The following is a 26,427-nucleotide window of genomic DNA, read 5'->3' on the forward strand; positions in this document are numbered from 1 at the left end:
GACATTTTTATCACTGATAATTTAATTTTGTGAAGAGTTTTCCGTTAATTGTGCGTTTTTATATTTGTTTCCTTTCTACATGTTAAGTGAGAGTATTTTTCAGCTGTGTAGGTATTTAATTAAAATAGTTTTCAGATTTACAAAGTTTCCAGCAAACATCTTGCATTGAAACTAAAGTAACGTTTACACGTATCCAGTAACTGACGCCAGTCTCACTGGAATGCGAGTGCTTGACTAAGACAGCGCTGGATAGGTTCGTTTACACGTATCCAGTAACTGGCGCCAATCTCACTGGCACTCTTATTAAAAATCCTAATACGGCCACTGAAACCACAGGTACGACAGCGCCAGCGACTGGAACGCTGTGTTTACACGTGTCTACAACCACTGGCACGGGGGGGTTAGAGGGGACGCGGACGAGTGCCACTGGCACGAAAAATAGACCAGCCTTCTATTCGAGACAGCGCTGGCAGACAGCGCTGGACTGGAACAAAAAAGCGTTTACATGATGCCAGCACTGTCGTTCCAGTGCGACTGGCGCCAGTTACTGGATACATGTAAACGCGCCTTAATGTAGGAAAGATAACATGTTAATTACCATTTTGTACTATGATTATTTATTTTAAATTTCTCAGTTTCAATAAATGCATTAAAAAAAAGTTAATGTTGTTCTGAAGCTATTTCCTTGTGGCATTTTTCTAATCAACTATTTTAAATGGGAAATAAGCCACAATTTTACTAAAAAAATGATTTTTTTAACGTTTCGACGTCCAAATCGGATGCCGTTGTCAAAATACAAAATATTAATAAATCAAACAAAAATGTTGTTGCTTAGTAAAAAATTATTCTAATAATTTATTTAATCTGACTCATTTATATCGGTAATTCAGACATATATTATACATTTTAAAGTAAAAGACTTTAAAATGATATTGCCAATATTTATGAGTTGCGTTCCTGGGACGACTTTACTGAAAGATAGTTCATTCGATTACATGAAATCGACCTCAACTCAAGAATATCCGTCACAAAAAAATCATAGCAAGTGTTCTGTCTTTAAAGAGACAACCACATGCAACGGTGACAGTAAAATTCTCGTGTTAGAGATTCCATAGTAAATCCCGAGGGAAAACCAGAAAAAAACCTCGTGATACTATCCCGACATCGTAAGTATTAGGCCTTACATTTAGTTTACTCTCAAAACTAATACCAAATTCTGACTTTAATATACATATTATGTTATTTATAAATTATAAATAATATTAATAATACATAGATATATAAATAATACTAAAATATAAAATATGTACTAACTCGATATGTTTTTTCTATTTTCTTATTTCTTTCTATTGACTTCCTCCTTTCGTATGGATAACCACATCCTACTGCATTCTACCGAGGAATTTGCGACACAATTGGTTTCATTTAAATTTAAACATAACAATGAACAAGAAAGAACAAAGAATTGTATTTATAAAATACCTTGTGAATGCGAACAATTTTATTTAGGTGAAACATCAAAACCATTAAACGTTAGAATAAGTGAACATCAGTCTTATATTAAAAATAGAGAATTTGATAGATCTCAAATATGTCAACACGGATGGGATAATGAACATAGAGTTCAGTGGAGAGATTAAAGTATAGTCCTGAAAGAGACATATAGTAAAAGGAGAAAAATCAAAGAAGCGGCTCTAATTATGCTAAATGAAACCAATTGTGTCGCAAATTCCTCGGTAGAATGCAGTAGGATGTGGTTACCCATACTAAAGGAGGAAGTCAATAGAAATAAAATACCACGATTAGTAAGTTAATAACATATCCAGTTAGTACATATTTTATATTTCAGTATTATTTATATATCTATGTATTATTAATATTATTTATAATTTAAAATAACATAATATGTATATTAAAGTCAGAATTTGGTATTAGTTTTGAGAGTAAACTAAATGTAAGACCTAATACTTACGATGTCGGGATAGTATCACGAATGAATATATGGAATCTCTAACACGAGAATTTTACTGTCACCGTTGCATGTGGTTGTCTTTTTAAAGATAGAACACATGCTATGATTTTTTTGTGACGGATATTCTAGAGTTCGGGTCGATTTCATGTAATCCAATGAACTATCTTTCAGTAAAGTCGTCCCAGGAACGCAACTCATAAATATTGTAAATACTATTGTTAAGTCTTCTACTTTAAAATGTGTAATATATGTCTGAATTGCCGATATAAATGAGTCAGATTAAATAAATTATTAGAAGAATTTTTTACTAAGCAACAACATTTTTGTTTGATTTATTAATATTTTGTATTTTGACAACGGCATCCGATTTGGACATCGAAACGTTAATAAAATCATTTTTTAGTTAAATTGTGGCTTATTTCCCATTTAACATAGTTGATTTAAAAAAAGTTAATACGTTTATACCAAAATAAAGATGTCTAAAACTGAAGAAATATATCATAACATTCAAAATATAAATTCCTAACTTTTAAAACATTCTCAGTAATAATTTACAATACTACTGTGTTCAATAATATGCTGATAATAATATCAAAACAGTACAAAATTTATATTTCATTTACTGCACCAGGAAAGTATTTACCTCTACAGTGGCCAACTGTAGAGGTATTATTAGTTATAGATATTATTAGTTTGCCTTTCCATTATAGAGTTTTTTCATTCGCCGTAAAATATACAGAACTGCAGTTGTAAAGTAAACAAACGCTATTATTAAAATTCAAAATTTAAATGCATTATCTTTCAAATAATTTCCATAAAATTGTAGAACACTATAGTAGCAGAAATAAAAACAACCAGAAACAGGTAGCATTAAATCCGGACTCTGGAAGTGTCATAGGTTTTCGAAACGGACCCTGGTCCGTGAATTGGTGATTCCTGGTCTATTATATCGGAAGTGGGAAAGTCCCGAAGGACTACGTGCAGTTCAAGAAGCGGTACTGTCAAAATCACATTAAAATTGTGTTGCAAAAACTTCATAGCAACCTTTCTGGAGAACATTTTGGATTCAAAAGAACACTGGCCAGAATTCGAGACAGATTTTACTGGATCAATTGTCGCAGATATGCGACATGTAAGACATGTGATTTATGAACAAGAATATTCATCTCCGAGGTACATTGAAAATTTTAAACAAAAATTTGAAAACGTCTACGAATTTGCTCGTAAAAGTTTGAAGCTTCAAAATGATAAAGCCAAGGCCACGCTCAACATGCACGCTACTGGGACAACTTTTGAAAGAGGTGACCTAGTATGGTTATACAAACCAATGCGTAAGAAATGACTTTCAAAGAAACTGGGAAGGCCTGTACACCGTCCTGCAGAAATAAACAATCTAATGTACCGCTTCCAGTTTTCAGCTAGAAGTGAACCCAAGGTAGTTCATATTGAGAGATTAGCTTGATACCCATGGAACTGATCCACCCAGTTGGCTTCACTCCGTCCCTAGTAGACCAGTTATTCGAGACGAATAACTATAAAGGAGGGAGCAGTGTTATGACAGCTCCGTGAGATTTATTCCATATAAAAAAGTCCCTCGACGAAAGAGAAGGGGTCTTAAAGAAATCTAGAATGTTCTAGATTTCATCGAAAAATCACGAAATGTCTAGTAATGTCTGGAACGTCAGAAAATAAACACAGGAAGTTACCAGTTTAAATAACAGTATTATTTCAGTTTTTGGAAGTTTATAGTTGGCATTGTGTGGAAGTATTGTAAACAAGTTGGTGTGTGAATAAATTGATTTTGAAGAATTGTGATACATTATAGTCAATTTTTAACATAGGTATGACACTTACTGCATAAATCCAATTAAGTCTGGCTAATTGATCTTAAGCAAAGCTATCAATAAAAATAACATAAAAAATAAAAAAAAATAGTTCATGTTTATGTACTTACAGGTCTTTTTTAATATTCCTAGGACAGTCTCCGGGATCCTCTCCTGGAAATTCGTATGGGTGAGTTTGTATGGAGTAGGGATAAAATATTTGTACCACTTTGCAAAAATCAATGCTTCTGACTAGATTATTCATTTCCTCGTCATAGTAATCATGAGAGAAAATAAGAAGAGTCTGAGAAATACCAGGTGCTTGTGCTAAGCTGACAATTAAATGGCGCAAGTAAGTGATTCTGTCGTGAATTTGAACTAGTATGACAATTGAGTCGTTTTGAAGCGGTTCAAATATATTTTCATTGTAAACGATTTGTTGTCTGTTGTATTGTGCTATATTTCGTTTAATTTCAGATATATTTAGAACGTCTGTAGAAATAAATTTTGAGAAACTGCCGTTAGCGAAAGTAATAGTAGAAAGATTTTTTGGTCTGGGTGATAGAAACTTGTGCAAAACAGCTGGAACCATACTCAGAATAGCCGCGTTACTATCGTTTAGTTCTGAATATTGAGGGGATGAACCAGCGAAGCTCAGGAACGTCATCTGGATCCATATGAATACCAAGATGAAGATTACTAGGCCAGCGCGGATCCATGCTGTACCACTGCGACGACGCCATATTTGGCTACTCCCGCTGCTCATTGTACGGCATAGCCACCAGACCTACAACAAAATTTACAATTTACTTTTGTTGTTTGAACTCTTTCTCTTATAATTGCAATTTAAATGTATGTAATATACTGATGGCCAAAAAAAATGTAACATCTAGAACAGGGGTGGGCAAAGTGCGGCCCTTTATACATTTTTTTGCGGCTCGCGGCCGCAAAAATTTTTTAAAGATTTTATAAAATTATTGCTAATATTAATAAATAAATATAGATAATGCAGCAGATAATTAACACTTTTGCAGCGGGTGATTTTTCCGCAAATTTTCAACATAACGCTGGCAATTATTTGGGTCTCCGGCACAGAATTTTGTCGGCTCCCCTCAATGAAATCCACGAAATTTCAATACATAAATGGAAACGATATTTTTGAAGTAACCAGGAACTGTTTGCAAAATTTTGAATTAACCCGTAACCACCGAGTAAGTGTAACAACCGACGGAGCGAGCAACAAATTGAAAAGGAGCAAATATTGTAATGTTGAGAAAACTTAAAGATTACGTTCATGAACAATTTCCAGAACAAGTATTATGAAAAAAGGTTTAGCAAGTAGACAACGTCATTTCAATATAACTTATTTGTTAATTTTATTCGTTCATGAGGATTAAATCATCATGCATTCATAGCATTTTTGGAAGAGTTAGAAGAACATACCAATATCTTATACCACAATCATCTTCGATAGTTAAGTTTAGAAAAGATTTTTAAAAGATGCTGTGAATTAGGGGAGGAAATTACTTTATTTTTAGAAATGAAAAACTGCTATACATTTGCATAAGTTTTGAACGCAAAATGAAACTCAAACTATTCATTGGTCATATAAAAAAAGAAAGAATTATTAGTTCAATTATGTCCTTCATTAAAATCGTTAAATAATGCAGCAAAAAATAAGTTTAAAATTTTTGAAGAAAAAATGTGTAATTTGCTGACGGAATTTGAAAATCGTTTCAAAGATATTGAAGATATATCATTTTCTTCTAAGAAATAATTTTTCAGTTCAAATTGATTGCGTACCAGTTTATATTCAACTAGAAATTATAGATTAATTTGTATATTTTTGGAATATTTTTGCATTTCACAAATCTTTGCAAATGTCCGAACGTACGTAGCTAAATTTATTGTTCGACATTTTTTTGCAAACAAACATTTTGAATAATGAACATAAATAATAATCCACTGAGGACCGGAATTGGTACCACAAAGTTTACACTCGAAATAGAAAAAATCATGAACAAGGACATAAAACTAATCTAAAATTTTATAAAATCCATTAAGGTTCGTTTTTCATATTTTAATAAATATTATTGTAAGTTTGTAAATAAATATTTTTTTTATTATTTAATTGTTTCAAATAAAACAAAAACAATGAAGGGAATCAAGATCAATCGAAGAGAAATCGAAACGTCAAATAACTTTAATTTCAAACTTAAACTGTGGCATATTTCCTATAAAATACAAATAAAATAGTAAATTGCATAAGATGCCACAAGGAGATAGCTTCAGAACAATATTAGTGAAAAAGAAATAGGTTCATAGATAGACTAAAAATAAATAAATACTCATAATATAAAAAAAAAAAAAAAATAAAACGGGATAATACCCGAAGGTTGGCTGTATACCATCTAGTTAAATAAAATTAACATGAAGTAAAACTCCCTAGTGTAGTTGGTATATTTAATAAAAATTATAAAAATTTTTAAAAATCCAAACGGATTACGTTCAAAACGTTTTCGGACTTATCAGTCCATCATCAGTGAACCTAAAAGTAAGTAATCTCACTTAGTAAAATTGAAAAGGGTGAAATTTTGGATGTTAAAAATTGAAAAGTGTGGTTACGATTACTTACTCTCTGTCCTTGCTAAATAGCCACAATGCCAAACACTGGTCAAGATGTATGTTCTAACTACATGGTGAAATCTGATCTACAATTTGGCTTACATTGGATGCCAACGGATTAGTACTAGGAACATGATGCTCTACTCCATTAATTAAGAGATTTTTTTATAATTAGGTCTACATTGAACTACGTTTAGTCTGTCAATGATTTAGAAGGAAGTTGAAATACTTCAAATGTCAGTAACATTGACATCCAGGAAAGGGAATTTTTAAGGTATTAACCAAGGCCAAGATCCAATGTGGTTACGGAACTTTAAGTTTAAGACTGTGTTGGAATTTTAATTTTTAATATTAGAATTTAAAATTTACTATTTTTATAAAAATATTACAACCATTACCATAAACTTGACTATAAAATTAAATTTGATCGAACTTATTGTCATAATATTGTAATGAAAAAAATGTAGGATAGAATTATTGGTTAATGAAAGTTAATAATTTTTTTGGCCTAAAATAGCCTTGTGGGTGAAAGTTAAAACGTTGAAGTGATACAACCGTTGTTTAGTGTGTATAGAAATATAAATTTGTTAACTGTAATGTTGGTTGTATAAGTCTAGTAAGATATTGATTCTGTATGAAATTAACCAATTAAAAAATTTGGTGAGAATTGAGGTAACTGATATAAGATTGTTAAGTGAAAAATATAAATAATTGACGGGATGTGAAAATGTGTTAGTTATAGTCAAAAATATAGGAAGTATTATAACATTATGCATATAAAAGAAAATGGAATTATTTGATTGTTAAATTAAAACTAAGTTGATAAAATGTGTAAATGAACAAAAGATTCAAAAGAAGTGCGTCAACCGGATGCACAAGACACAAACTGTATTTGGAAAATAATTAAAAGTTAAAAATAGTAAAATAAGAATAAAGTTGTAAAGTTAGAGATTAGAGTGGCTAGAAAGATAGATGCAACATATTAAAATTTTTTGAATTTTTAAGAAAAAATGTTTTTTAAAAAAGAAGAAAAATGAAAAATAAAAGAAAAAGAAAGAGAAAAATAAACTAAAAAGGAAAAAGGACCTGTATGAAAAAGGAAGAATTAAATGAATAGCGTAGTAAAACATTTTGGAAAAGATCAAGGAACGAAGTAAAGACCCAAGCGGCGAATAGACAAATAGATAAGGTCAATGATTTATGAAGGGAAAAGTAGGGTGAGAAAATGGCAAAGGGTGAATTAGTTGTGTTGGTGTTACTGGGGGTTATAGAGTAAATGATTAGTATGAAAGGAGATTTTGGAAATAGAAGGAAGTGAAGTATGAAAAAGAATGAAAAAGAAGGTTAAGTTAAAGGTTTTGGGTGAGGTCAGGAAAGTTGCTAAGAGTGAAGGATAAATTGAAAAAACAAGGAATTTAGGAAAAAAGTTGACGGTGAATGGGAGTAAAATTGCGATTAAGGGAGGTTTGTCTATTCACACAATTGGGACTGGACCTCAAGTCTCGGATAATCTCCAAATCCTCATACAAGTCCAATCGGAGTGTGTTTTTCTGCTGTATATTGTGCACCAACTGGACACCCTCAGGAATCTTAAGTTCATGTCTATTGACTTTAAGGTGATGTGAGAAGGAGGAAGTAGTATCTCTCTTACTATGTTCTAGGGATCTGGTGGCAAGAGATCTACAAGTTCTACCGATGTAGGTAGCATCACAATCTGAGCAAGAGAGTTTATATACACCACTACGGTTCATGTAGTTGATTGGATCCTTAGTATTGGTCAAACTCTTGTTAAGGGTGTTATTAACTTTAAAAGAAATTTTTATATTATCACAGGAGTTGGTAATAATGTATTTAACTCTTTCAGATAGATTAGGGTTATGGAAAGGCAATGAAGCATAAATCGGAGTTGTTGTAGATGAAGTAGAAGAAAAAGCTGACTGTTGAAGTAATCTGAGCTCTCTTTTATGTTGGAGTTTATTGATGATATCAGGGTCATAACCATTGTTTATAGCAATCTGTTTAATGATGTTTAATTCTTTGTTAAATTCTGTTGATGAAAGAGGAATAGAATTTAATCTGTGGATAAAACTACGGAATGAAGAAAGTTTGTGGGAAAGAGGATGATTAGATGATGAATGAATTACCTGATCTGTTTGAGTAGGTTTACGGTAGATCCCAAAGCTGAAATGGTCATCTAGTCTGGTGATAGAAAGGTCTAAGAAATTAATGGAGTTAGAAGTTTCTAGTTCCATAGTGAAAGTGATTTTTGGATGAATTTGATTTATTTTATGAAGTAAATTCTGTGCTGAGTTGGAATCGCCTGAGATCAGAAGTAAACAATCATCTACAAAACGGAACCAGTGTAAAATCTCAGTATTTTTTATGATATAGTTGGATTCTAAATGATCCATAAAAACATCAGCTAGGAACGGGGATAAGCAACTACCCATTGCTAGACCATCAGGTTGTTGGTAAAAGTTGTTATTGAAAACAAAGTAATCTTGAGATAGACAAATTTTGAGAATGTTTATGATAGACGAAGTGGTATTAGGGGTTATAGAGTTATTTAAAAGAAGTGATGTTAGCAATTTATTTACCTCAGTACCCAAACATGAATCTATTAGTCTGGTTAACTCACTTCTTTTAAATAACTCTATAACCCCTAATACCACTTCGTCTATCATAAACATTCTCAAAATTTGTCTATCTCAAGATTACTTTGTTTTCAATAACAACTTTTACCAACAACCTGATGGTCTAGCAATGGGTAGTTGCTTATCCCCGTTCCTAGCTGATGTTTTTATGGATCATTTAGAATCCAACTATATCATAAAAAATACTGAGATTTTACACTGGTTCCGTTTTGTAGATGATTGTTTACTTCTGATCTCAGGCGATTCCAACTCAGCACAGAATTTACTTCATAAAATAAATCAAATTCATCCAAAAATCACTTTCACTATGGAACTAGAAACTTCTAACTCCATTAATTTCTTAGACCTTTCTATCACCAGACTAGATGACCATTTCAGCTTTGGGATCTACCGTAAACCTACTCAAACAGATCAGGTAATTCATTCATCATCTAATCATCCTCTTTCCCACAAACTTTCTTCATTCCGTAGTTTTATCCACAGATTAAATTCTATTCCTCTTTCATCAACAGAATTTAACAAAGAATTAAACATCATTAAACAGATTGCTATAAACAATGGTTATGACCCTGATATCATCAATAAACTCCAACATAAAAGAGAGCTCAGATTACTTCAACAGTCAGCTTTTTCTTCTACTTCATCTACAACAACTCCGATTTATGCTTCATTGCCTTTCCATAACCCTAATCTATCTGAAAGAGTTAAATACATTATTACCAACTCCTGTGATAATATAAAAATTTCTTTTAAAGTTAATAACACCCTTAACAAGAGTTTGACCAATACTAAGGATCCAATCAACTACATGAACCGTAGTGGTGTATATAAACTCTCTTGCTCAGATTGTGATGCTACCTACATCGGTAGAACTTGTAGATCTCTTGCCACCAGATCCCTAGAACATAGTAAGAGAGATACTACTTCCTCCTTCTCACATCACCTTAAAGTCAATAGACATGAACTTAAGATTCCTGAGGGTGTCCAGTTGGTGCACAATATACAGCAGAAAAACACACTCCGATTGGACTTGTATGAGGATTTGGAGATTATCCGAGACTTGAGGTCCAGTCCCAATTGTGTGAATAGACAAACCTCCCTTAATCGCAATTTTACTCCCATTCACCGTCAACTTTTTTCCTAAATTCCTTGTTTTTTCAATTTATCCTTCACTCTTAGCAACTTTCCTGACCTCACCCAAAACCTTTAACTTAACCTTCTTTTTCATTCTTTTTCATACTTCACTTCCTTCTATTTCCAAAATCTCCTTTCATACTAATCATTTACTCTATAACCCCCAGTAACACCAACACAACTAATTCACCCTTTGCCATTTTCTCACCCTACTTTTCCCTTCATAAATCATTGACCTTATCTATTTGTCTATTCGCCGCTTGGGTCTTTACTTCGTTCCTTGATCTTTTCCAAAATGTTTTACTACGCTATTCATTTAATTCTTCCTTTTTCATACAGGTCCTTTTTCCTTTTTAGTTTATTTTTCTCTTTCTTTTTCTTTTATTTTTCATTTTTCTTCTTTTTTAAAAAACATTTTTTCTTAAAAATTCAAAAAATTTTAATATGTTGCATCTATCTTTCTAGCCACTCTAATCTCTAACTTTACAACTTTATTCTTATTTTACTATTTTTAACTTTTAATTATTTTCCAAATACAGTTTGTGTCTTGTGCATCCGGTTGACGCACTTCTTTTGAATCTTTTGTTCATTTACACATTTTATCAACTTAGTTTTAATTTAACAATCAAATAATTCCATTTTCTTTTATATGCATAATGTTATAATACTTCCTATATTTTTGACTATAACTAACACATTTTCACATCCCGTCAATTATTTATATTTTTCACTTAACAATCTTATATCAGTTACCTCAATTCTCACCAAATTTTTTAATTGGTTAATTTCATACAGAATCAATATCTTACTAGACTTATACAACCAACATTACAGTTAACAAATTTATATTTCTATACACACTAAACAACGGTTGTATCACTTCAACGTTTTAACTTTCACCCACAAGGCTATTTTAGGCCAAAAAAATTATTAACTTTCATTAACCAATAATTCTATCCTACATTTTTTTCATTACAATATTATGACAATAAGTTCGATCAAATTTAATTTTATAGTCAAGTTTATGGTAATGGTTGTAATATTTTTATAAAAATAGTAAATTTTAAATTCTAATATTAAAAATTAAAATTCCAACACAGTCTTAAACTTAAAGTTCCGTAACCACATTGGATCTTGGCCTTGGTTAATACCTTAAAAATTCCCTTTCCTGGATGTCAATGTTACTGACATTTGAAGTATTTCAACTTCCTTCTAAATCATTGACAGACTAAACGTAGTTCAATGTAGACCTAATTTTAAAAAAATCTCTTAATTAATGGAGTAGAGCATCATGTTCCTAGTACTAATCCGTTGGCATCCAATGTAAGCCAAATTGTAGATCAGATTTCACCATGTAGTTAGAACATACATCTTGACCAGTGTTTGGCATTGTGGCTATTTAGCAAGGACAGAGAGTAAGTAATCGTAACCACACTTTTCAATTTTTAACATCCAAAATTTCACCCTTTTCAATTTTACTAAGTGAGATTACTTACTTTTAGGTTCACTGATGATGGACTGATAAGTCCGAAAACGTTTTGAACGTAATCCGTTTGGATTTTTAAAAATTTTTATAATTTTTATTAAATATACCAACTACACTAGGGAGTTTTACTTCATGTTAATTTTATTTTACTCATAATATACTCATATATTTGAGGGAAATAGTATGCTTAAATAAGTGCGAATGCTATTTAGGGTGGAGAGGTATGGTTTAAAAATTTTGAGAATTTCGATTTTTCTATTATTTTAAATGAAACTACACAACTTCAGGAATAGTCTCGGAAAATTTCAGTTGGACCGAAGTAAAATTACCGCAAAAACAGCATTTTTAATATCCCTACCTTCGACTGGCTTTGCAGCAGCTTGAATATAGTGAGACAGGTTTAACAGCTGTTCCCTTCTCTTTTGTAAATTAATCTGAGATTCAAAAACATATTTTGATGCGCATCACTTTACGATCTGACAGACAAAAAATAAATTAAAAATAAAAGTTGTCAAAACCTCAAACGCGTTTTTTTAAAGCTGCTTTTTTCAAAGGTGGTGGACATTGTAACTCAAACGCAACTTGACAGATCCACCTGAAATTTTTCATAGATTTCCTTTAGACATTTCGTGAGGTAACTCTGTCGAGATATTTTTTGTTTTATGTTTTTGTTTTTTGATTTTCTCCCTTTTTTACAAACAATTTCGTTATTTTGACTGCTGAGTGATATAAAAAACTCAAAAATCGTTAAAACTAAAAAAACTCGGGAGCGTTACCTCAAGAAACTCATGATAATAAAATATTTTTGAATTTTTTGTTTCATATGATCCAATTACGAGTTCTGATGTTTACTGCAAAATCTTTTTTTGAGATGTAAAAATTTGCCACCGTTGGCTTATTTTTCAATATTTAATCTTGAATTTTTTTTGAATTCTCTTTGAATTGTACTAAGTATGTTTATTTAATTTAAGAATAAAATATTTCTACCATTGTTTCAAACAAAATTCAAAAAAGGTGCTTGAAATATTGATTTTAACCCCCTTCCCCTTAAACAAAATTAGTAAAATTAGTAAAAAGTTAAAAATAGTAAGTCGAACATGTTAAGGTAACAAACAAATATTGCGGCCCTCGTTAATAGACCAAAAACATTTTGTGGCCCTTCCTAAGAAAAGTTTGCCCACCCCTGATCTAGAAGGACAACTATTTTGTTAAATATTTATTTATGGAAGTATGCACCATAATATTTTTATTATGTGATAACATTATAAACAAATTTGCAACTTCATTTTCGTCAAAAAATGAATAACAAGTGATTCCTCCTTGATTTTCTATACATGCAGTTACTCTACGGGTCATTGGTCGAATTATTCAGTGGTCTATATTTATCATATCGCGGAATACTCATCCAGATTCTTCTTATGGCATGCCTCAGGTCTTCTAAGTTTGCTGGAAGACGTAGTAATCGAATGCTGGAGGTCGAACGTTTCGACTTACAATATCTCACACATGTTCGATGGGTGACAAATCAGCTGATCTTGATGGCCACTCCAAAGTCTCTATACCAGATGCTTGTATGAACTCCATGGTTTCACGAGCAATATATCTTGCGTTATTTTGTAGAAGAATCGCATTTGGAATGGTTTGTAGGTAGGGATGTAAAACCGGTTTTAGTACTTCACCAATATATTGTCGATCTGATGCCGTTAATAAGAACTAGAAGTTCTGCTTCCAGAGCTGGGCCGGGTACTGATAAATTGTACTCGGGTACAGAGTACCGAGTACTTTCCATATTTGGGTAACGAGTACAGAGTACTGAGTACATTGCTCAAAAAAAGTACTCAGAGTACAATACTCAAAGTACAATTACCCGAATTTCTCGGGTACTTATTTCGAGTACATTCGAATACAGGACCCGAAAAAAGTAAGAAAGTAATAATTAGGGAGCGGATTTATATGCGATCAATTTTGATAAAATATGCGCATACATATGCAGTAAAAAATTTCGAAATATGCGCAAGATTTGCACAAAAATTCAAAGAATGCACATTTCTTGAAACCACATATTTTCTGTTCTATTCTAGTGTGTTTTATAAAAATATTATCTTTCAAATAAAAACATTATTTTTTATATATACGCAACAGGTAGAATCTTGAAAGTAGCTATTTAGAATAAAAGAAAATATGACTATGTACCGGGTGTCCCAATAAGAATGGCTCTCGGCCATATCTCAGGAACCGTTTATAGTAGAGCTTTGAAATAAAAAATTTTATAACAAAAGTTGCCTCAGGAAAAGCCTGGAAATTATTTTCATAATTGTGGGACCACCGCTAGAGGGCGTAATTGAATATCAAAAATTAAAAAATCTAAATTTTACAAAATTTTCCTAATGAAGGGGCACTGGAAATCCGATCGTCGTATTCTTCATAAAATTCTACGCATATTTGATTTGACAAGTTTAGGTCTACCTTTGGAAATAAGAGGTGGGGGTGAGTGGGAACCTTGTTATGAAAAACTGGCTGTGAGTCCGGTTCTGCTTAATCAAATTTTGCAAACTTGGTCTTGTTGAAGACAGATCTTTTTCGTCAATGTAAAAGTTATGATTTCCAACCAACTTAGTGAGTAATATGCCAGCTAGAAGGCGTTATTTAATTTTTTTCAGAAATCTAGTGTTCCTTGGAAAATATTAAATACAAACATGCATTTTTAATACCATATTACAAAATTAGACAAAATTAGCAACAGAATAGCGAAAACCGCATGTTAATACCTTTTTTCTATCTCGAGATATCTTACAAAACATGTAAATTTAAAAACATAACTGTTACTGTCACCGGTAAACGAAATTAATTAAAAGTAGTGTGCTATGGAAACAACAAAGAAACATTTTCCAGCTATCAACGTATATTAGGTCTTTTCAACATTTGTTTCGAGCCTCGTTCATATCTCGTATATTAATATTATACACGGATTATACGGCATATGACAGAGGCTCGAAACAAATGAGAAGCGTTGTAAAGCCCTATTACAAAGAAATAAAAACAACTATTTAGTGATGACATAAACGTTCAAATTTTTGCCCATCATTTTCGTTGCAAACATTTACTTTTTCAAGAGTAGATTGAACAGCAGTCTCAATTTCTGCTTTCGATATGCTTTGAATGGCGTTTAGTATTCTCTGGATAATGTATCCTAGAGTAGTGTATGATGGGCAACAATTTAAATATTTAGGTCGTCACTAAGTAGTTCTTTTTGTTCTGTGTTATATTTAATTTTAATAGTATTGTCTCTCTTTATATTGTTGTTTTAATTAATTATATTTTTATACGTTGACATCTGGAAAATGTTATTTTGTTTTTTTTCCACAGCACACTACTTTTCATTAACTTAGCTTACCGGTGATAGTAACAGTTATGTATAAAATTTACACGTTTCTCGAGATATCTTGAGATAGAAAAAAGGTATCGACATGCGGTTTTCGCTATTCTATTGCTAATTTAATCTAATTTTATAAAGTATGATTAAAAATGCATACTTGTATTTAATATTTTCTAAAGAAAACTAGATTTCTGAAAAAAATTAAATAACGCCTCCCAGCTGGCTTATTACTTATTAGGATGGTTCAAAATTATCACGCTTACATTAAAGAAAAAGATCTGTCTTCAACAAGACCCAGTTTTCAAAATTTGATTTAGCAGAACCGGACTTACAGCCATTTTTTCATAACAAGGTTCCCACTCACCCCCACCTCTTATTTGCAAAGGTAGAGTTAAACTTGTTAAATTAAATATGCGCAGAATTTGATGAAGAATACAATCATCGGATTTCCAGTGCCCCTTCATTAGGAAAATTTTGTAAAATTTTGATTTTTTAATTTTTGATATTCAATTACGCCCTCTAGCGGTGGACCCATAATTATGAAAATAATTTCCAGGCTTTTCCTGAGGCAACTTTTGTTATAAAATTTTTTATTTCAAATCTCTACTATAAACGGTTCCTGAGATATGGCCGAGAGCCATTCTTATTGGGACACCCGGTACATATAAAAATTTGTTTCAAACGATTTTCTACTGTCAATGGATAACTGAACAACTTTCGATTCGCTCATCTTTTTTAATTTTGACTTGCCCTGACATATTTCTGTCCTGACGTGTGACCGAAAATTTTCGCTGAGATGGTATCTACGACAATAACACGTACTTTTTCAAACTGCAAAAGTTGAGGATGCAGTCAAATATTATTTATTAAAGAAAGAAGAGGAAGAAAGCAATGTTAAAACCTACGTTGGTGTATAGTGTAAGTATAACTCTTTCCGCATACATAATGCACTATTCACAAACAGAAGTACTTTTACAAGAAAAACTAAGCATTCGGATTGACCGACTAAAAGTGGCTAATTTTACTGGCTGATTTACTATAGCATTAGCATTATACCCATTATTAGCAACGGGTGTTTTCATACATTTAATAATATCCTCTCTAATAATAATATCCTCTCTTATCGGCTTGAAATAATTTACAGTTAATCGGGTGGTCAATAGGTACTATTTATTCGACGAACAAAACAGGATCTCATTTAATCATATTTAAATTTCCGTCAAAGAATCGTAAAAGGATGGTTAGGCCGATGTCAGATTATGCGTTTTAACCGGATGCGTTTCCGCCGCATCCGGTGAAAACGCATAGTGTGACAGATCTGTCCGGTTGCGTTTTGAGTCATCCGTACGCGCTTACAAACTGCACCAGACTAAACGCATAGTGTGACAGGTCGGTCCGGTTGCGTTGGAAACGGATGCGTTTTCACCGCATCCGGTCAAAACGCATAATGTGGCATCGGCCTTATGCGTTTTGACCGGATGCGGTGAAAACGCATCCGTTTCCAACGCTACCGGACCGACCTGTCACACTATGCGTTTAGTCTGGTGCAGTTTGTAAGCGCGTACCGATGACTCAAAACGCATCCGTTTCCAACGCAACCGGACCGATCTGTCACACAATGCGTTTTCACCGGATGCGGCGGAAACGCATCCGGTCAAAACGCATAATCTGACATCGGCCTAACTAAAGTTCACTTATACGTTGGCGTTTACCCATATGAATTGCATTGATAATGGTACCAACTTAAAATTTAGTCCACTTTAACTAATTATGAAACCGAGCGTAAGTGTAATAAATGAATCCTTACAATAATTGAAAGGCAGTGAAAGACCGCATGTGCGGGGAAATAATATTGTGTCGAATTAAAAAATTTTTGAATTTTTTTTGTGTGAACAAATGTTTTTAAATAGACACATAATATGCACGTTTCTTTAAAAATATGCAAAATTTGGTCGGTAAAGTTCTCAAATATGCGATATATGCAAGCAATCTGCTTTTAGCATAAAATCTGCTGCCTAGTAATAATTATTATCTCTGCATCTTTATAGTTTTTTTATTTAGCTAATGCCTCGACAACTAATAGCCATTGGCATGGTAGGTACGGTGAATTTTTGCAGTTAGGTACCTAGTGTCATGTGTAGTGTGTGTGTTGAGTAAGTGTCTTGTTACTTTGCAAAGTCGACGTCATTGTCTTTGCAAAGAGACGCTAATTGTATCCGAACGTCTGCGGTCCCTCCGGTGAGTACCGATCCCACAAGGACAGAAACTATTTTCATTTATTAATTTATAATAAACGAAAAATTCCTGACCCTGGTGAAGGTCGAACTCACGACCATTCGGACCGTTCGATCCAAAGGTAGGCGCTCTTACCACTGAGCCACAGAGGGAGTTTCTCTATAGTTATTAAGGTACCAAGGGTATTATAAGGATAATAACGCTTGAGGGCAATGGTGTATATACCGAGGGCGTTTGGCCCGAGGGATATAAGTTGACCGAAAGAGTTATTATCTATAATACCCGTGGTGCGTTCAAAGTTTAATGTCCGACTAAATTATTCTTTATATGCAAAAAATTTGAATGAATTTTGAATTAATTAGTTTTCAAATAAGTACATTTACCAGCAATAGTCGTAACGTAATTGTGGTAACTATAGTTTTACTTAGGTTGTTATTTGTCAACTTGACAGTATTTAACTAGTTATTTAAATTTAACGCCCTAGGGCGTTATATAATACTTAATTGACTTCGAAATCATGTCATTATTTGTCAAATAATATACCAGTCGGAAATACAATTCCAACTAAAATAAAAAAATTAGAATTTTAATGAATAATTAATTAATCATCGTTTAATAATCAGTATAACACCACTCACACTCACTGATTAATTTTATTGACTTTTAAGATAACTAATTTTTCAAAGTTTTCATCAGTTAGAGCATTTCTTCGAGGGCTATTAATTATTGTAGCATAAGAGAATATGCGTTGCGTGACTTGACGAATGGACTTTACTGATTGCGTATCAGTATCGTTTTTGCGTGTGCTATTAATCTGCTCTTCCACATGCAGTGACAAGTTTAGACCTGCAAAAAGTACTCGGAAAATGTACTCGTATAATAAACGCGGGTACCGGGTATTTTAGCAGATATGCTACGGGAACGAGTACCGAGTACTTTGTTGAAAATGTACTCGGGTACTGGGTACTGAGTACCCAAAATGTACTTAGAGTACAAAATTCGGGTACTTGTACCCGGGTACTGCCCAGCTCTGTCTGCTTCCCAAGCATATAACAGCCCATACCGTAATACTTGGTTGTCTTGCTGTATAACGTTTAACAGCCAAGTCTAATTTCGTCTCTCACCTTGAAAACGTCTTACCCGTGTGCGCCCATCAGAGCCATCCAAACGAAAACTAGATTCATCACTGAAGCAGACAAAATTCTATTGTCCATTCCAGTTTTGCACCATTCTAAGCGTCGAACCATATCCTGTGGTGTCAAAGGTAATACAAAAAGCAGACCGTAAGCTCTCAGTCCCATTTCAAGTAATCTTTGATCAACTATTCTTCTTGAGACTACCCTTCCTGTAGCTGCAAATACACTGACCGGCACGAAAAACGGGCATGGGTCATTTTTGATGTCTCGAATTTACTAAACCCGTTGTCCGATTTAAGTGATTTTTTTAATGTGTGTATAGCCTTATTCTTTAACAATATCGCTGTAATAATAGACAGTTGCTAGACAGGTAAATTGTCATTGTATACCTGGTGTATAATCGGTTCACTAAACTCGGACACAACTGGCTAGTGATTTTAGTGAGTAATTTTGCCAATTTGGTAAATTGTTAGTAATTTTGCCAATTTTGGGAAAATTGACAAAAAAAGAAAAAATACCTACTAAAATCACTATCCAGTTGTGTCTGAGTTTAGCGAACCGACTTTACCAATCAAACTGTGTTTTTTTCTCAAAAATCACCACACCCTGTAGAATATTCTAGCATTTATAAAATACTGAAATTAAAACCCAACTATAGCCTCAGGTTTTCTAACATTCTGTTTTTGATTCATTCGCTTATGTTGGATAATAAAAAAGTTAGGTACTTTAACAACTACTTCTTCATCAATACAGGGTGTTTCTAAATAAGTGCGACAAACTTTAAGGGGTAATTCTGCATGAACAAATAATGACCGTTTGCTTTATAAACATATGTCCGCAAATGCTTCGTTTCCGAGATACGAGATGTTGAATTTTTTCTTACAAACTGACGATTTATTCATTACTCTAAAACCGGTTGAGATATGCAAATGAAATTTGGCAGGTTTTAAGAGATAGTTATTGTGCATTTTTTGACAAGCAATTAAGAATTTTATATTCTCCACTGGCGCGCATACGGGTCATATTACCAGTATGCACGCCAATGCACCAATACTAAAAGCGACTTCTCAAACTCTAGACGGTCCAACATACTGACACTACTTTACGCAAAGGACACTCGTCTCATAACATTACGAGACGCCGATAGTCGCCATCAAGATATTTCAGAAAACCTTAATCTAAGCTATTACAAAGTCATTTGTATTTGAATGGCGTGGTTAATTTTCAAGGTACATGTAGAAAGTAACATAGGTATTGTTAATCCATTGTACTTTTAATTATTATACCTGCTATTCAGGCGGTTTACCTCTCGAAATTTAACGATACTACTCATATACAAACGACGTTGTAATATGATTAAAATACGGTTTTCTCAAATATTTTGTTGACAAGTATATGCTTAAACTTACCTGAACCATGTCAATAGGTGATACAGGATATTGAATTAATCCAAAAAAATACACCCAAAACTAAGTTTTCAAACACCCAAAGCTTAGCAGCTTTCACACACAAACAGCGTAAGAAATACTAAATTCAAGTTATGGGGACAAAAGACAAGTTGTGGTAGTCTCCAACATTCACCAAACTGCAGTTGTGATTTCATTATTGAACGATTTAAAATGCAAATGATTCACAAGATAATAATGATTCAAAAATTACTAACTGCTGTAATATTTTATTACTTTATTTACACCTAATAAATGAAGTAGTGTAAAAAACGTAAATTTTATCTTTCCTTTTTCCTTTTTATCTTTTTTAACGACCATAAATTTACACGTGTATAGGGTGGCCGGAAAGTTTCTTTACATTAATGAATTTTCTTTGCTATACTACACAGGAAAAAAATAACACAATTTTGTATGTTAAAACATAATGTATCTACTACGGGTTCCATGCAACCTACGACTGAAGTTCGTATACAAGATATAATAATTAAAAATGAAAGGAATACATTGCTTTTCTTGTAACATGTTGGGTTCGGTAATAAAAAATATTGAAACAAGTCGATTTTGAACGAATTTTGGTAGAATTTCTTTTTATTCGTTATACCATTGTGAACCTCTTCTTCTTAAAATAGAAATATGCTTTATTGTCATGAAAAATTTAACAATTTTATAGACAAAGCTTACAAGAATCATAAATAAGAACAATAACAAATACTAACAATAAAACACTGAAAACGTTTGTTTTCTATACTTCCACAAAATTTATTATATCTAAGTGACTACAGCTGTTTCGGCGGAGTGCCTTTCTCAAGTAATATAGTTTACAATGTGTTTGCCTTTTTAATCTTCAACTGAAGAGGTTGAGGAGTGGGGAGCTGTGTATTTTGAATTCAATAATCAAATATACACAAACAACAGTGCAGGACTTATTATGGGTAATCCTCTAAGCCCATTGCTATCAGATATATTTATGAACCAACTTGAAACAACAATTTCTAAACATCCCGTATTTAAACAGTTCTTATATTGGTGGAGATACGTGGATGATATACTAGTATGCTTTACAGGAACTAACAGACAACTTGACCAATTTCTATCATATATTAATTCACTTCATAATAATATTGAGTTTACAGTAGAAACAGAACAGAATAACTCTATAAACTTTCTAGATGTAATGATTTCCAGACTACACAACAAACATGAGTTCTCCATATATCATAAACCTACCCATACTGACACAACTATACACAATTCATCATCCCATCCTACACAACACAAATTAGCAGCCTACCATAGCATGATACATAGACTGACAGAAATTCCCATGACAAAAAATAACTTCGAAATAGAACTAAACATCATTAAACAAATAGCAGTAAACAACGGCTATAACGAACAAACAGTTAACAAAATTTTAAACCAAAAACTCCATAAGAAAGCCCTGAAATTAGTGTATCCACCACCACAGAAAGAACCCAGTACCTTCTGCTCTCTCACATATACTGGCAAGATAACAACAACAATAGCCAGATACATAAAAAAGAAACGAATAACACCAGCTTTCAGAACTAACAACAACTTAAGCAAATATATTAAGAACAATAAAAGCCGAAAGAGAAAGCAACTACAGAGTGGTGTGTACAAACTAACTTGTGGTGACTGTCCGAAAACGTACATCGGTCAAACTGGCAGAACTTTTGACAAACGGATAGCAGAACACAAAAGGGCATTCAACAATAGAAAAACAGACACTTCTACATACGCACTTCACCTTCTAGATCATAATCATTCTTTCAATGAAGAGTTTCAAATTCTACATATTCAAAATAAAGGCCTTAAGCTATCTTTTTTAGAATCTATGGAAATTAATAAACTGAAAAATACAGATATAATTCTGAATGACCAACTCGAGACAAACAGCTCCCCACTCCTCAACCTCTTCAGTTGAAGATTAAAAAGGCAAACACATTGCAAACTATATTACTTGAGAAAGGCACTCCGCCGAAACAGCTGTAGTCACTTAGATATAATAAATTTTGTGGAAGTATAGAAAACAAACGTTTTCAGTGTTTTATTGTTAGATAAAATGAACTTCCATCAAGTAACGGTTGAATCCATCAATTAATAACAAATACAATTTACTAAAATGATATAAATCGTCTATATAAATAAAATATAATGAAGAGAAACAAAAAACAGTAACAATCTATTGAAAAATTTTAAAAAAAGTTGCAAATTGCATAATCTACCTTAATAAAGTTAATAAGTTAAGTTAAGCTGCTGCATATGACACTCAAATATAGATTAAGATTACACTTATAAATAAGAATACTGTACTTTCTTAGCTATTGGTTAAGAAACTCTGATGTTGAATAATATGGTCTTCCAGATAAATAGGCTTTAGTCATTTTACGGAACTTGGGGAAATATGTTGCAGATTTAAGTTGTAGAGGGAGATGTTTGTTAAGTTTTTTTGCAGAATATAATATAGATTTCTTTACTAACTCACTGGACGGGATCGGTAAATAGATGTCAAAGGTAGAATTTCTGGTGGAATAGTCATGTCTAGGTCTTGCTGGAAAGACATGTAGATGTTTACGAATTAAGCAAACAGTTTCTAAAATATATAAAGAAGATAGTGTTAGAATCCTGTGATCTTTGAAGTAGCTTCTGCAATGTGTTGTTCTTATGAGGCCAAACAGATATCTTATTGCTCTTTTTTGTAATTTAAAAATAACATCAGATTGGGCAGCCGTACCAGAACCCCAAAAAGGGAGACCATATCGAAGATGTGACTCGAACAAAGAAAAATATGTTATTTTGGAAGAGGCTAAATTCATTTCCTTCGAAACAGCAAGCTGAGGATAGTTTCTTGCTTAACACATCAATATGAAGGGACCATTTAAGGTTGCGATCTAAAAAAATACCAACAAACTTTACAGAATCAACGATACTGATCTGGCTGTTATGAAGAGGTAAGGGTTAAAGAGCTCCTTTATAGGATAATGCTACTGTTTTATCTACGTTAAAAGAGAGTAAATTTGAATCGGACCAGGATTTTACTGGAGTAGATCAGAAGGTATAGTAGCATGAAGAGTTGCGATATTTGAGTTGCTCCAAGTGATACTGGTATCATCAGCAAAAAGAAAAACTTTTCCCTCGATTTTTAAGCTAGTGATGTCATTAATAAAGATAAGGAAAAGTAGAGGACCCAATACTGAACCTTGTGGTACCCCACATACAACATTTTTGAGACTAGAGTCTGTATCATTTGCTCTAACCAGTTGTTTCCTATTATCCAAGTAAGACTGAAACCAGTTCGAAGAAATACCTCAAATTCCATAGAAATCTAGTTTTTTTATCAAAATGTCGTGATTCACACAATCAAAAGCTTTGGCATAATCACAAAAAACAGTGGCAGTGTGCAGATTATTGTTTAATGCTTGATAAATCTCATGTAGTACAGAAAACATGGCATCTGTGGTACATTTATTATTTAAAAAGTTTCTTCAAGTTCCATCTTCTCTCTCTTCAATCCTGACCTGGAGTGTGAGGGAGTGTAGTGGTCGACGTGAGTTCATGTATTGTCCGTCTCCAAAGATCTCTGTCTCTGGTAATTTCTTTTAATTCATGCATAGGTCTTTTGCATATTCCTGTAATTTGATCGATCCCTCTTGTTGGGATCTTCCTCGAGATTTTCGGCTTTTCACCTTTCATTCTATAACGAGTCTTTCCATGTTTTCTGTGTTTGCTCCCATAACATGTCCAAAGTATTTTAATTGTTGCAGATGGACTTTAATGTAAAGTCACTAACTTTTAGCTCTCTTAAAATTGAATTATTTGTCCTACGCGGTCGGTCCAAGGAATTCGTAACATTCGTCTCCAACAGAACATTTCAGTGGCATCTATCTTTCTTCATTACGGTTGTCTCAGGGCCCAAGATTCACATTCGTATGTCAGTATTGAGAATATTAAGCAGTTGATCAACCTTATCTTTAACGCTCTTGAAATTTGATAGTCCTTCCATGTTTTGGTCATTTTTGCTATGGCAACTTTTGCTAGATCTTCTATCTTGCCATCTTCTGTCGAAGGTCATAAATCATCATCTGTTTACTGCCGTTGTGACGCTCTAAATAGTTCTGCACTACTAAATTCAAACCATTAACTTCCGAGTTCTTAATCTAGAATACTCTTCATCTTCCGACATTTCACTTTCCTCGAATATTGCCCTGCATAATGAGTATTTTTGCCTTATTATCGCATGTCCTAAGTACTCAAGTTTACGTCTTTTGATAGTTATAAATTAGTAACATTATTTCCGATTCATTTCCTATCCTTCTCGTTACCTCTACGTTTGACATTCTTTGAATCCACGATATTCTTAGGACTCTTCTGTAACACCAAAATTCAAGGGCGGCCAACTTATTCAGATGCACTTTTTTTCGTGTCCACCCTTCCAAGCCATAAAAAAGAGTAGAGAATACGTAACACCGAAGCATCATTAGACGTAGTTCTAGCCTCATATCCCGACAACAAAGAAACTTTTTAAGTTTAATGAATGATGCACGTGATATTTCAATAAGTGTCTTAATTTCTTTGGTTTGGTCTACTACGAAAGGTTTACTAATCTGTAGTATCTACTAGAGATCTACTAGATATCTAATTTGATATTATTCATGTTCCAAGTATTAGTAGGTATCCACCCTAGCAATTACAGTATTTTCAATAATCAATTGGATAATACTGTTCTGAAGCTATTTTCTTGTGGCATCTTAATGCAATTTACTATTTTAGTTGGGAATAAGCCACAATTTTACTTTAAAATTAAGTGTATTTGATGTTTAGAATTTGACATTTTGTGATTTCGAAGCGATAAAAGCAATTTTGTATAATTTGTTTAAAAATTATTATTAATAAATAGGTTGCCATGGACAAACAAAGTTTAAAATAAATATAGCATATTGGCATAATAACCTCTCGTTCAAAAAAAAGTTTCGGCTTGTTAAGGTATGAAATTATTTTTTGACAAAAGACACAAAAAATATCTCCGGTTCTACCAGTCGTACAATTTTCTTTTCATTTTTGTTATACTGTTTTTTCGTAAACTTTCAGATGATGTATGTTGTTTTTTTAAGGTAAAAACGGCGCAGATAATTTAATTGTTTATAAGGCGAAAAACACACAGTGTATCGAAGAATTCAAGCCCATATCAGACAGAGTAGCATATATTATCATCAGAATTAATAAAAGAACCACTCTGAAAGTGATCCAAGTATACACTCCAACCAAAAGCCACGATGAAGAAGAAGTAGAAATATTTTATGATGAAATAAGAACAGCTATAGAAACAAATAAAGCAAATTACGAAATACTATTAGGAGATTTTAATGCTAAATTAAGCAAAAAAGAAGAAGATTATGAACATTTAATTGGCAATTATGGCTATGGGAAAAGAAACGATAGAGGAGAAATGCTTCTCAATTTCATGAATGAACATAACATGTACTCAATGAACTCCTTTTTCAATAAAAAACCAAGCAGAAAATGGACATGGATGAGCCCCGATAAAAAGACAAACCGAAACAGTGAGCAAAAGCATTCTGCATCTGAAAAAACCAAAAACAACACACAATGAATTAGACAAAGAAATATTACAACAAATAGAAAAATGGAAGATCTTAAATAAATCTAACAAAAAGGGAACCGAAGAATATAGAGAACTTAATAGGCAGATTAGAAAAGGAATCAGAAAACAAAAAAGAAAAGAAGAAGAAAAATTAATAACAACAACTATTGAAAAAAATAAGAGTATGAAATGCCTCAGACCGATATCTAGGACGACGTCAGATAATATCATTAATGGGAAAAGACGAAAATGAAATCACAACTAGAGAAAACATACTGAAACGAATAGAAGAATTCTACACGGAACTCTACAGAACACATCAACAAGACGATGAAATGAGACCAGCACGGAAATTAATAAAAAATGTTGGATCGGATATAATGCCAAAAGTAACAATTTCAGAGGTAACTACAGCATTGAAAAACATGAAGAAAAATAAAGCTGCAGGAGAAGATAGGATTACCAGAGATATAATATTAGGAGGTAAGGAACTCATTGCAATTGTAACTAAGCTTATAGACAGTTGTTTACACCAGGGCAAAGTCCCTAAGAGCTGGAACAACTCTAAAGTAATCTTATTATACAAGAAAGGTGATAATCGAAAGTTGGAAAACTACAGGCCCATCAGTCTATTGTCACACCTGTTTAAAATACTCACCAAAACTACCCGACTAACAAGGAAATTAGATGAATACCAACCATATGAACAGGCAGGTTTTAGAAAAGGCTAGTGATGAGCGAGACTGGTCTTGGTCTTGGTCTTGCAGCAAGACCAAGACCAAGACCGCCTTTTGGTTGCAAGACCAAGACCAAGCTTGCAAGAACAAGACCAAACCTTGCAAGACCACGCAAGACCAAGACCAACCTGCAAGACTCTTGCACTTTTTTTGAGAAAAATTGGTTTTTATTATT

At 32.9% G+C, this 26,427-nt stretch overlaps 1 protein-coding gene across 3 annotated transcripts in view; it reads right to left on the reverse strand.

Annotated features, from left to right (window-relative positions):
* Window positions 1-26,427, reverse strand: part of LOC114343906 (alpha-1,6-mannosyl-glycoprotein 2-beta-N-acetylglucosaminyltransferase) — a 182,250-nt gene that overhangs the window by 42,076 nt on the left and 113,747 nt on the right. For all 3 annotated transcript variants that reach the window (XM_050663488.1, XM_028294749.2, XM_028294747.2), the window contains exon 2: window positions 3,927-4,582. In XM_050663488.1, the coding sequence (XP_050519445.1) occupies window positions 3,927-4,561 (635 nt within the window). In that variant the 5' untranslated portion in view covers window positions 4,562-4,582. The remainder of the gene's footprint in view (window positions 1-3,926; window positions 4,583-26,427) is intronic.

Source organism: Diabrotica virgifera, chromosome 10, assembly GCF_917563875.1.
Source record: "Diabrotica virgifera virgifera chromosome 10, PGI_DIABVI_V3a".
In the NCBI taxonomy this organism is placed as follows: domain Eukaryota; kingdom Metazoa; phylum Arthropoda; class Insecta; order Coleoptera; family Chrysomelidae; genus Diabrotica; species Diabrotica virgifera.